General features: G+C 32.9%; 1 protein-coding gene across 2 annotated transcripts in view; it reads left to right on the forward strand.

Annotated features, from left to right (window-relative positions):
* The first annotated feature begins 299 nt into the window (after nt 1-299).
* The window catches only part of LOC134843763 (sodium-dependent noradrenaline transporter-like), a 74,827-nt gene continuing 60,790 nt past the window's right edge, over nt 300-14,336 (forward strand). Inside the window, exons 1-2 of one of the 2 annotated variants that reach the window (XM_063860025.1) lie at nt 300-498; nt 1,820-2,165. In XM_063860025.1, coding sequence (XP_063716095.1) covers nt 1,820-2,165 — 346 coding nt within the window. In that variant the 5' untranslated portion in view covers nt 300-498. Of the gene's footprint in view, nt 499-1,454; nt 2,166-14,336 lie in introns of those variants that run through there. The other variant, XM_063860026.1, reaches the window with a different exon arrangement.

A 14,336-nucleotide genomic window follows, 5' to 3' on the forward strand; every position in this document is an offset into this window, starting at 1 on the left:
ACTAGATATTTACACTTAGTGGTTTTTATCTAATATCCAGTTCTCCTGTTTTTTTTTAAACAGAAATAATGGTGATTCCCAATTGTTTAGCTAATGAACTTAACTAGAGTTGATATTTCTATACTTATTAGAGTCTTGAACCGATCGGATGGCTCACATAAAACTGTTAGGCATTATAACAAAGATCGTTTTCATCAGCGAGTTGTATTGGAAATGCACCTCATTTAAATGCAGTTCACTCCACTTGAAGATTCTGGCAACACTTTTATCTCGCCAACTGCAGATTCGGAGCACAGAACTATCGCACGCGTTGTGTTGTCATGGTAACCCAAAATGGTAATTAGCCCGACTGTTATCTGGGAACCACAATCTAAAATGCTAAGTTAGTTGTTCAACTCCATAACTACTCCTGCTGATTTTTCTTAAGTGCAAAAACTGTTATGAGACTAGAGAAAACTAGCACAGCACGGAACAACTTAGAGCAGACTCACATCTCAGGTACGTTCTTTATACTTCTCTATAAACTACCAAAAAAACTCATGGCAACATATTGTGTGTTTTTTGGTAAAGGAACAAAGCGTGGGAAAGGGGGGGGGAGCAAAGAGAGTAAAAGAAAAGGAATAATTGCAGTGGCAGATTTAGGAGGAGTGGGGGTGGGCGGACGCTGCTTCCCTCTCTAGGATCCTTTGGCACTATTTTAAAAACTCCATTTTTGGCTGGCTGACACTAAAATTTTTCTAAAAGCATCTTTATGTACTAATATAATTTTGAGGGGAGAACACACGCCGAAAACTACGATTTTTCGGTCAAAAGTGTTCAAAAAACGTTTTTTTTCGGTTTGTTTTTCAAAAATTTGCCTGCGGTGCAAAATGATGGCCAAAACAGGGTCTGTTTGTGATATGGAAGAACTCGTGGTCGAACTAAAAAAAACGGTCGACAAGATTTTCGAGTTTTTTTTAAAAAGCGATCCCACCTAGAGAAAATGAATGAATGCATTGTTTGCTGTGGCTTTTTTATTTCGGAGTAACTGTTTTCTCCATAGATTAATAATAATAGACCCAATATATTTTTTGATGACATACGGTTATTTGTTCTTGTTTCCCCAAAACAGTTTTTCTTGAAAAGGCGAGAAATTTGACTATGGAAATGGTTATAAAGAACAGATACAACATTGATACGAGCACGTCATTGTAACCTGGCCCAAAAATCAGTTTTCTTTCAAAACTAGTTTAAGCGACATCGATTTAAAGGAGTCTGTTGGTAGAAGGAGTAACAAGGCTCCCTTTAATTGTTGACTAAGTTTTGTTGGCACAGTTCTTAAGATTCCGTAGATTCGCAATTTGTTCACGCTAAGGCCTTAAGTCCCAAACTTGTGAATCTGACTGGGTAGTAAATCTTTTTGACCGCTTATGCCAACTCAAAATATTCCTTTTGATTCTAAAAAAAACTTCCTGGGGACTGTTAGTCTGTCTCTTGGGAGCATTGTGCCATTTATATCTTTAAAATATAGATCCCTTGTAGCCATTGGCAGTTTCGTCTACTTTTACCAGGTGCGTCAAGTTGCCTAATAAAATTGTCTCAATAGTGAGTGCGTGTAATTTAATCGTAACACTCACAGTTTATGTTCGCTCTAAAGTAACAGTTATGAGCTTTGAAAACTTTAGCTTGCGGCATAAAACTTTAAGCTCTACGAAGACTTATAGTACCTAACAAATGGTGTCACCTTCAGTTTGAAAGTAATGGCATAGATATCATTTTTTAAATTGCAAATGCTGCTCGTTTCCTCTGAACGTTTTAAATACTTTGCTGACACATCAAGATGGCCGACAGACCAACGCAACACTTTTCGCCAGTATTCTTTGCTGGAGACCGAGAGACTGTGATTGACAACGATTCGGAGGACCCTCTGGACCTGCGGGTTCGAACGACAGGCACCGGCAACAGCCTCGCCGAGAGATACTCGATGTTCCCGGCAAAGACTAGTGAGATCATTGAGTTCGGAATGGACCAGGGAGAGGGTGAGGGTGAGGGTGAGGGGAAAGGGAAGAATGCGATGAGCGGGAGCTTCGGGAGTGAACACCTCAAGGACATTTGTGACGACAGAGTCAGTTGGGGCACCAAGGCGGACTTCCTCCTGTCTGTGATCGGATACGCAGTAGATTTAGGCGAGTTTCCACCTATATCAATGTATTTTTTTTAGTAAGGGTAATTATACCTTTTGTAACCTATTGAACCTTTTGTAAATCAGAATGTAAAAAGTTTGCCTATAGCAAGTATCGAATATGTTTCTGGAAACGGACACTGCATGCTGAAATGTAAATACATTTTAAGAAAACTTTTGAAACCATAACTATAATATCCAAATAAACTGAATTTTTAAATGAATCATTTTAAAAACAAGACGCAATAGTAAAACAGTAGTCTACGTGGAATTATAGGTTTTATGAATATCCGACCAACAAAAAATTAAGTTCAGTTCATCACTAATTTTAGCCATTTTTTTGAATTTTTTTTTGGCTGTAGTCAGGTTATTTTAAATCTGTTTTGTAGCTTCTTAGTAGGAGCACAAAAAAAATGATATCTTGAATTAATTGGCTTATTCAGCCGATGCGTTTCGACTAAACGATTGGTTGTTCTAAATGGACTATGCGCTCTGACGAGGCAACAGAGAAAAAAATTTTACTCTCTTGGTTTGCCCTGATTCAAAACATGCCGTTTCTTGTTTTTTTCCTGGTAATTTGTTTTAATTTTTTCAAACTATTGAATTTTTTGCTCTGGGATAGGCTATTTTCACACCACGTTCATTTGAAATCAATATAATAATTAGTAATATTAATAACTTCAGCTATTCGAGTTTTTTTTTTCGTATAATTTATATATAATTTTTCTTCTTATGTCCTGGATCACAGAAAAAAATATATTATTTTTTTGTCAATCTCTTGTGACAATAGCTAAGCCATGGACATCATTTTTTCTTCTCAAGATAAAAAAAAATAATTAATAGTCTTTCTCTATTTCTTTTGATAAATACCGAATCAGTAATTCAAAAATGTGGAACCAGATCTAAACTAGATTTTATTATTGGATATTAATCTGATATTTTATCTCTATAAAATACTGAATACTAACCAACCATACTCCATCAAACTAACAACCCATTTATTTGTAAGTGCTGAAACTACTTGTAGTTTCAGCACCAAGGAGATTTGAATTTAACATAGAATATAGTTGCCTTCTCCAAAGAGACCGACTCATATAAACCAGTATACACCAGACCTTTTGAGACTAGGAGATAAAAGAGTAAGATTAAGATTGGTAATAGAATTAGAAGTTGCACGAATCTATCCGGTCGAAAACAAGATGACGAGCAGACAAAATACCTGATCTGAAATTACTCTATGAGTATTATCTACTGGTTATAACTCATCTGGTGCGACCAAAAGTCTCGAGCAAGACCTTAGCCAACTTAGATTAGAAGTATTGACCAAAACATTAGATTAGAATTAGACAATTACAAGATTTTAAAAACAAGATTACAAGTAGAAATGTCTCTACGACTCAATAGATCAGAGCCAATTTTCTGAACAAAACGAGAACTACCCGGTATTGGAAGAAGACCTCAGACAAGAGACGACGAACGAAAAGGAAGAATTCTACCAATCGATTTCATGATTGTAGGACAAAAATCAGATCAAACTTTCATATTTCGAATACTTCTAGCAGTAAATTTATATTTTCATCTACTGACATAAATTTTTACTGAAAAATCTTCAATAACCTTATATGGCGCTAAACCTAATAACTATAAAATAACGAACGATAGAAACAACACTAGTCGTTCTCCTTGAAAAATCTGCAGTAAACTAAAAAGATCTTGGAAAGATTTTTATTGAAAATAAAAATACAAAAAAATAGTTAGTACAAAGCATAAATTGTTAGTAAATATAAATCATTCCTTCATTCCAGCTTCAACACCTAAAACCTAACGGCACATTTGAAAAACGAACAACATCAAAACATAACTCTAAAGCCTCTTTTAACTAAAACTTTTATGAAATGAAAAATATCAAAGCTAATCCTTGTTTTCACTTAAATTAAATTCATTTAAAAAAACAGATCATCAAGGCTTCCCTTGGTTTTTAAAATAAATTAAACTAAATCTAAACTTCTGATCATCAACGCTTATCCTTGGATCGAATAGAATAATTTTCTTCTACCCCTACCAAATTAATTAGTGTCTAACGACCTCAGACGTCGATTCACTACTCAACCCTTATTAAAGACCCAGAATTAACAGAAATGTTTCAAAAACTAACCATTCTAACTAAGATAAACAATGAAGAACTTCGGTGACTCATACTTCACTTGATCCCCATCCTCTTAAACGACCCAGGCTAAAACACTTAAACTTAGTAAGTCATAAAATAATATCTAACGAACTACTTGTGTTCTATTTATACATGAACCTTGTGGATCGATCTACTATTTTGCAACTCTTGATCACAAATCACTACCCCTCAGTAAGATTAGGTAAGTCTATCTTAGTTTAAAATTAGCCACGAGAAAGTAAAAATCATTCTCACGAATCGATATATGCTTTTCTCTCCGACCCTACAATACATGACCCAAGTTAAGCTAACCAAAAAAAAATCGTAAGAACTAACAATTTAAGACATTAGAAACCACTAAATCCAATCTTGCATCCATCATCCTAAACTTTATGTCAAGCGACAGTTTAGGAAATAAACAATCAATTATATTACACAAATGTATAATTAACGACGAAAGATACGACCGTGTAACCACACCACACAGACAAACAATAGGATACATAAGAACTAAAAGACAAACACTAAAAAAGAAAGTTATTAGCAAACAAAAACAAATTATTAGGAAACGATTTTTGAAGCGAAGAAACGCAGTCTCAGAATCAAGCGCAATACAAGAACTCCGCAATTTAAAAGACTCAATAAAAAATAACCATCAAATTGACGATCAATTATATTTCCTTGGCTCAGAAACCACGTCACCAACATCAATCACAAGAAAATGTAAAACAAAAAAGTCATTACAAAGAAACCAGTACAGTTGTACAATAGGAATCAACCAAAAAGACACATTGAAAATTACACGCTAACAGTAATAAAGCACAAAAATGATTCGAAAAGAAGAAATTCTAGAAGACTCCATACTCCCATTTTTATATACATCCACAAACTGAAAATAGAGTACAAATTCAATTTTGCCAAAATTCAATCGCAAATTTATTCGAAAAAAGAGATAGTCCATGCACAAAAAAATTTCCCTATGTAAAAATCAAAAGACAACTTCTTGACCACTATCTAAAAGGTATATGTAGTCTCACACCAAAAGAAGGAATCTACACAATCAAAATCAGTTCACCAATTGCATTTCATGGCAAATACTTCATTCAAACAGATGACGTAGATGTGGAATTTTCAAAAGTTTTTACATAATACATAAAAAATATACAACATCAAACTCACAAAGAGCAAATTTAATAATAACAAACGTTGCATTTTCACTTGCATAGTTATCTTGCAAGTCTATAGTTATCTATCTATATTAGAATTAAAAGAACCTCAAGGCGATTCATCAGCTCAAAACATTCCATCACACAACCCCAAAACTAAAAAACCCAACGTTACAACAAACAATTACGCAATCCACGGTAAAACCCTCTATTGCTCAAAAATACTCGCAAAGGGATTACCAAACGTTTCGACCAGTAACAAAACCATCATGTAAACAAAAACATCACATAAAAATAATTTCGCAGAACATAATTAAAACTATATAAATAGATCAAAAACAACAAAATCCTCTAATACGAATACTCAGAACTACTTATATACACAGAGTCAAAACATAACTCAACCAGCTTCAAACTCTTCACAAGATCGCAGTGAAAATTACCCATTTTTTTAACAAAACAAAAATAATATAAAAATATACCTGACTAGAAATCAACCTCCTTATAACACAGCTAATTATTTTCCATCAGATGATGAGGAAAACTATAATCAAAATCATCAACAAATCTAACCAAGCCAAAGCTTTCGTTCCCACAGCATTGATCAACCAGATACTTTTGAACCATACAAATGAGATGAACAAATACGACAACCTAGAAAAAATCCAACATCATACAAAAATTTATTTCAACACAAAATCCAGTAAATACACAGTCTTACCAAAAAACCCAAATGCATAACGAAATCCCACTGCCATCTTATTTACAACAACATGAAATAACAAAAAATCAACTTACAAATTTTTACTCAAAAACCAAATGCCTGAGAATCACTACAAATGACATTGAATGTATACCTAGGAATCCATAACTATCAATATCATCGAATGAACCAATAATGGTATTTACATTCACAGACCCAGAATACTCTCTAGAAGATTATCTCAATGCAGTCACAGCCAATTTAATTTTATATTCAGGACCTGAACCAGTAAATACGCCGCTTCATCAAAATTGGATACATAAACGCACAGCTTCAACCCGAACCACACTTGACGGCGCAGCCCAAAAATGGTTTCCAGTTTTGCCTATAGAAATAAAATCAGATGGGAAAAGATTCACACAAGAATTCTCAAAAATGTTTGATTCTGAACAAAACAAACAACATCAAAGAATTTTATGCAATGAAAATCGTAGACTACCCAATGAAACAATTAAACAACTTGGAGTAGGAATTGAAACATTAGTTCAAAAAGCATATTCAGTCAATAACCAAGATTATAAAAATACAAAGATGACACAAATCCTAATGATGACTCTCTCACCTCATTTACAAAAAAAGCAATAAAAATGAGAGCACCACATCCTTCCTCAATCCGAGAACCAGATTTAGACTTTGGGAAGCTAGTAGATGAACTAGAACAAGCAGAAATCACTAAGAAACTAGAAGAAAACCTAAAGCTACAATATGTCAATAACATCTAAACTACTACTTCACAAATAAATCAAATTCATGACTCCGAAAAAATTATCTAAAAAAATCACTGAAGTCTTAAACATCTACGGGAAAAACCCAAATTTTAAAAGTAAATTATCATTCAAAAAATGGTGCAACTATTGCCGACGATACGAACACAGCATTGGCGAATGCAGACAAAAACAACAAGACAATAAAAAAACCACAAAAATATAGAGAACTACTTATATCATTTCATCAGTACAAGAAAAACGATCAAAATTTACCCAACAAAAAAGTTCATATTAATAATAGTTCACGAAAACCACTTCCAAAAAACTCAAGTTACTCTAGATAACAATCACCTTATAATTCAAACTATCGAGGACGATAACCAAACTAAAGATATTCACGAAATTTCTCACAAAACAGATATAGTCGATCAAATAGTCGCAATAATCAGTATCGAAATAACTATTCGAGAACAAGTTCAAACCATCCTGAATTTTTGTTTGATACCAGTTCTCATTCAAATTCAAGAAACAGAAGTTATTCAAATGATCGATCTAGAAACTCTTCATATAATAGAAATAGAATTTCTTTCAACAATAAGAATAGAAACTTTTCAAATGATCGAAATCATAAATATCGTAATAGATCACGCGAATCTTCTAACAACAGATCGAACTATCAAAGATCAAAATAGATCACGCGAAAATTCACAAAACAGAAATTCAAGATATAACAACAGACGAACAAACTACTCTCAATCACCACATTGGAAAAATACACGTTATCAAAATTCCCAAGAAAATTAAAAAAGTAGTACACCTAAACATCAAATGCAAATCAACCAAGCAAAAACAACTGAAGGAAGTCAACCAGACCCTCCTGGTATTGATAAAAAAGAAACCACTTAATTGCAATTAAATCAAATAAATTGCGAATCCACAGACAGTGAAAGCGACAGAGACAATGGAATTTCAATTAAAATGATACATGTTGAAAATGACCACGAGTTATTATTTACGAACAACCAATACATTCCCGTATCTATCAAAATCATGATCAGTTTCTCTTAACTTATTACAAAAAACCAATAAACAACAACAAAACATTTGAACAAATAGTACATGAGATAACAGAAGAAGAACCTGTAGAAAGTTCAAGTACAAATCATATTTACCAAAATTTACCAAAAGAACAACCTAAAGAAAAATTTGGACAAGATCACTCCTCCTATAAAAGTCCAAAAAGCAAAGAGCTTCATACACCAGATCTTGAAATTGATTTTTTAATAGATTCTGGAGCAGAATCAAACATCATCAACATCCCAACTTAGAATGAAAATAAAATATTACATCCAAAATTAATACCCTTGAAAACAGCAAGCAGTCTAGCAACAGCACAAGGATCAATGTTAACAAATTATGGAAATTTACAACTCTTCCTTGTTCCCTTAAAACATTGGAAGAAAACAACATCTTGAACAAACCATTCAAACAAACCTTCCACATCACCGATATAAAACATAGTAACATTGAAGTCCCATTGTTTACTAAATATATACCAATGATTAACATTTTAAACAGCGGAAATCAAATAAAAGATAAATACACAAGAATGAATAATACAGCCTTAACATTCTTCCAAAGAATAAACAAGCAACCACCATTCTTCTCCAAATTTTAGCCTATACATAATCAGGAACGAAAACAACTGAAACCACTAGCAGGCTATTATATAACTTCTCAATCAAACAAATTCATCGAAAAGATAAAGAACAAAATAAACAACATCTCTGCATGTCTGACCTTGAATTCAGACCAATTCATAAATTTTTTCGAGGAATAATTTCATCTCTCAAATACATGAAAAATTCAAATTCAGACATAAATTCTTTACATGTATATAACAACTCTCCATACGAAATAAACCTACCTCTAGAACTCTTAGGTTATTGTGAAACCAACGCAACAACTTCTCCCACAAAGAAAGCAGCGTATAGAGTAAATAATTTTTTACAGCTATTAGATATATGTCAATCAACAATTCTTGACGAAGACTTATCGATAAATAATATAATAAGCAGTGGAAAACGAAACACAGATTATTTCACGAAAACAACTTACTTTAAACCAACTTTTCAAACATCAAAACACACAGAAGAACAGAAAAACTCTAACAAAGTTCAATTTTCAACACTCTCAGATAACACAAAAAGAATTTGAACAATTAGCCGATTTACTATTGAAAAACCCAAAAGTTTACACAACATCTAAATTTGATGTTGGAAAAGTAAATTAACCACTACATTTACCTCTAAAACTTGATGCCGTTTTCAAAAGACAACGAGCAAGTAAAGTCCCAGTTCACTTACAAGACAAAATTAACCGATTACCTCACATATTAGAAAAAAATGAAATCATTTTTCCAGTAAATAAAAAAGAACAGCCAAACGGAAACACGTTTGTATACACCGTTATCATTTTAGCAAAAGATGACTCATTGAAAATAGTTCTAGATGCAAGATATTTCAATTCACTCGTTGATGAATCTAAATGTAATTGGCCTATTGAACCAATCAAGTAATTCTCACAAAAACAAACGCTAAATATTTCACACCAGCAGACATGAATAGTGCATATAATCAAATGCCGTTAGACGATTAATCACAACTATTAACACAATTCGTTATTGGAAATCAGCAATATGAATTGAATCGATTATTATATGGAATCTTCATAGGACCAGTAGCATTCTCAGCCTTTATGAGTAAAATTTTCCGACCACTCATACTCAATAAAAATGCAATCACATATTTAGAGGATGTTTTTATGCAACCACAAACAAAAGACAAAATGTTCATTATCTTAGAAAATATAATCAGATATGACTACAAGACAACATGAAAGCAGCCCTGGATAAATCACCTTTTTTTTCTAAGACGCGTGAAGTTTCTTCGACATACTATAGAAAGAAACACTATAACTCCATTAGAATCTTGCATAGATACGATCCAAAAACTTCAACCACCGTCCAATAAAAAGAAAATTTAAGAATTCCTTGGAATGCTAAATTTCTTAAGTAAAACAAGTTAGACCATTCTACAACATCCTTAGACAACAGAATAATTTTGAATGGACAACAGAACACCAAACACGATTTGAAGAAATCAAAATTCCTCTCACTGAACAAATTTCAAACACAATTCCAGATCCCGATCAGCCAATTTCTGCTATTTGCGACAGATCCCGATCAGCCATTTTATGCTATGTGCGACCACTTTATGCTATGCCATTTTATGCTATGCTATCTAACTTTGGCATCGGTGCAGCATTATTACAATCTCATGACGGAACAAATAAAAAGAAACCCATTTCAGCAAACAAACTCCAACACAGATATTTTAGAACAACCTATCTCAACATCTGATCTCATAACATCTGATCTCGAAGTACCCTTCTACCTTAAGTATGATACTTATAGCTTTTCATAATTCCCACTCATTACACACTAAAGGACACTCAGGATCAGAAAAAACATACTCCAATTTCATTCAAAACTTTAACTTTCCAAATGCACCAATTTGGATTAAATTATCATGCAATGATTGCATAACATGTCAATTAACCAAACTATCTCCAAACAATCCAATTCAAAAACAAATTGCACGAAAACAAGATTTTATTGGACAAAGTCTATACTTCAACCACAGAATTTCATTCGATACAAAAGGCCAATATCATCATACTCAGAAGGAAACTCGTATATAATGGTCATAGTCGAAGCATTTACACACTACGTAGCACTTAACCCAGTACCAGATTGTAATGCTTACTACGCATATACAACCCTTTATGAACATTGGATAGCAAAATTCGTTATACCCGAAATCCTTGTTGCAGACAACGGCACTTAATTTATAAACAACGAAATTATCGCACTATGCCACTTATATAATATTAAACACAAACCTTGTACATCTCATGCATCTTGGACTAATGGACTAGTCGAAGGCAAAAAATGTTCATTACAAGAATTTCTCAGATGAATCATTAACGGAAATGACACAGGATATACTGAATGGTCAACAGATGTAAAACTATTCCCTTTATCTTATAAATCAGAAATCACAACGACTCTAAGACTGTCACCACATGAAATGGTTTTCAATCAAACCATGAAAACCGATAATGTTCACAGCAAATTCTTCAAAAAATACACAAGGTTATTGTCAACCCACTAAAAAATCAATATGTTATAATCTACCTTTACATACCCACGATGAAGATCCCTTTCATCATCCACAAATTTTAAAATTAGCTTCTGAATGGATACATACACCAAATGAATTTTAAACAGAGATAAAAAAGACAATGAAATTTATCACATATTAACAAAAAATTGTTACAAAGACAAATTATTAATTCCCAAATAAATTCTCGATTCACACCAGCTGCAAATTTAAAAATCAGAACATACATTCTAATCCCAAATTTTAAAACACAAAAAAGAATTTCTAAATAAATACAATCATTCCGAAGAGGACCATATCAAATAATTGATAAACCCATTGATGTAACATACACACTTATAGACCTAAACAAAAAAGAAATTGTTCAACACCGAAACAATATTTTACCTTAATATCCGAAAGAGTACGCTCTTCGCGAACTGACTCAATTATACTCCTTAGGACTCAAAGTTGTTCACAATAACTCTGATTACAAACAAAATCAAAGCACTGAAATGAATTCTATCCAAAAAAATTAGCAAAACATCTCAAAATTTGGAGAACAAAAAGATACCTCACACAGAACAAAAAAAAATTTAGAAGAAAAAATTCTACCACAACATCAAAAATAAAAAGACCTCCAGGTCATGAATAAGCAACCCGCTAAAGACTGACAACTGAAATAAACAAAATCTCATTATTACAACCCTCCCCTATCAAGTAGAACGAAGATCAATAAAATTGTCCCAACTTAGACCTCAAAACTCCCTCAAGCAAAAATATTGAATTAGCCTAAAGAACAAAATGGACATGATCATTTAACCTAAAGCACGAATATCTCTCAGATAGCCCCAATCATAAAATAAATAAAAACAAAACTAGAAAGATCCTTAAGAGGCCTCAAAACTTCCCTTCACCAAAAATTGCCGAACCCAACCCACTTGTCAAAAAACCAATAAATAATCCGACCACAATCGAATTTAGCCTCAAAAAGTAAAAAACAATTCGATGGAACGAACCATTTCTTCAAATGCTTCTTTCACAAACAGTAAGCCATATTCAAGATATACTTTCAAATTTTTTTCAAATCATTTCAATTTTTTTTTTCAAATTCTGTATAATCCTAATAGCCGATACCCTTGAAATATTCATCCTCCTCCTGATAATTTTTTAGCAATTTTTTCATCAATTTTTTTTCTCTAGCCCAAGCCTACATTATTTTTGCAAAAATCCTTGACCACATCCTCAGGTACGATATTTCAATAACTATCTAAATGTTTCAACATCTGTTCAGTAGAACAGATGTTTTTCTTCTTTTTATAATATTTCTCACATTTCTGACATCCCATGCAAATGTATAAAAGGGCCAACATAATTTTCGCATTACCAACGAAAATTTTAATTTTTTTCATCGAAGGTTATTACAATAAACATAAAATTTCTTCGTAAAAATACATAATTTTTGAAGTTTTTCCAAAATTGCTAATCAACAACCCCCACACCAGTCCCCACCAACAACATCCCAAGAACCACCAACAACACAAACAAAATGTCAAACAAATAACCTCCAATCATCAACACGCATCTCTTTTCAAGACAATCCATATACATTTGAAGAACGACACGCACCCTTAAGCAGTTTTTTGCCCAGCACCTTTAAGCAAACCACAAAACGAACCAGTATATAAAAAATACCCAACCTCTCCGACAAGATCTTAATAGAGGAAGACACCCAAGTCAAAATCAAAACACGCTCGAAAAAAAACAGACAATTTATACATCTAAGACGGAATAGAAATTTGCAAACCCCCAGAGTTCAATTCAACATTGCTCAGTCACCAAGAGCAAATCCTATAGAAATCAAAATTCCTCTCACTGAACAAATTTCAAACAAAATTCCAGATCCCGATCAGCCATTTTATGTTATGTGCAACGCCTCTAACTTTGGCATCGGTGCAGCATTATTACAATCTCATGACGGAACAAATAAAATGAACCCCATTTCAGCAAATTCTAGACTATCAACACAAGCTGAACTTCGACTCTCTACTCGTATGAGAGAATGCACAGCCAAAATATATACACTCACACAATACGAACCTTAATACTTGGGTCAAAACATCCAACCGTTTTTTTTTACAGATCATAAACCCATAATTTCGCTTTTTACACAAAAATCAAACCCAAACCATAGAGTTTATAGATTTCAGCTAATTTTAAAGAAGTTCGCAAACTTACACGTAGTTTGAACAGCAGGAAAAAACCTCGCATTACCCGATACTCTCAGTGAAATTACACCACCTGAATTATTAACTAGGAAAACAAAAGTCGAAATCCCACAAAATATTAAGTTTTTCCTAGCAAATGACGAAACTTCACCAATGCAAATATTCAAATATGCAGTGATTACAATGCAAATATCCAGTAAAAACGGACATATATCAACCACAGATTAATATTCTACAGCGTTTTCCACTATATTTAGATTGTTGAAACAATCATTACGAAGTAGATCTTCATGGATCAAAAACAATTCACAGCAAAAACCAATCAAACAAAAATCATTTGAAACAGATCTATTCCCTTTTATAGAAAAAGAAAACCTAACCGATAAAATAAATTTATCAGGCCCACCAAATAATGACTCAAAATATACAATAAACCAAGTCTTTAACCCTAATGATCCCCTAGATAGAATACCTTTATCAAAAACGGAAATTGAGAACAATTTCCTCCCAATAAAATGTTCTCAAGAGTTTATAGATTTCAGCTAATTTTAAAGAAGTTCCCAAACTTACACGTAGTTTGAACAGCAGGAAAAAACCTCGCATTACCCGATACTCTTAGTGAAATTACACCACCTGAATTATTAACTAGGAAAACAAAAGTCGAAATCCCACAAAATATTAAGTTTTTCCTAGCAAATGACGAAACTTCACCAATGCAAATATTCAAATATGCACTGATTACAATGTAAATATCCAGTAAAAACGGACATATATCAACCACAGATTAATTATCTACAGCGTTTTCCACTATATTTAGATTGTTAAAACAATCACTACGAAGTAGATCTTCATGGATCAAAAACAATTCACAGCAAAAACCAATCAAACAAAAATCATTTGAAACAGATCTATTCCCTTTTA

Source organism: Symsagittifera roscoffensis, chromosome 4 (assembly GCF_963678635.1).
Source record: "Symsagittifera roscoffensis chromosome 4, txSymRosc1.1, whole genome shotgun sequence".
Lineage (NCBI taxonomy): Eukaryota > Metazoa > Xenacoelomorpha > Acoela > Convolutidae > Symsagittifera > Symsagittifera roscoffensis.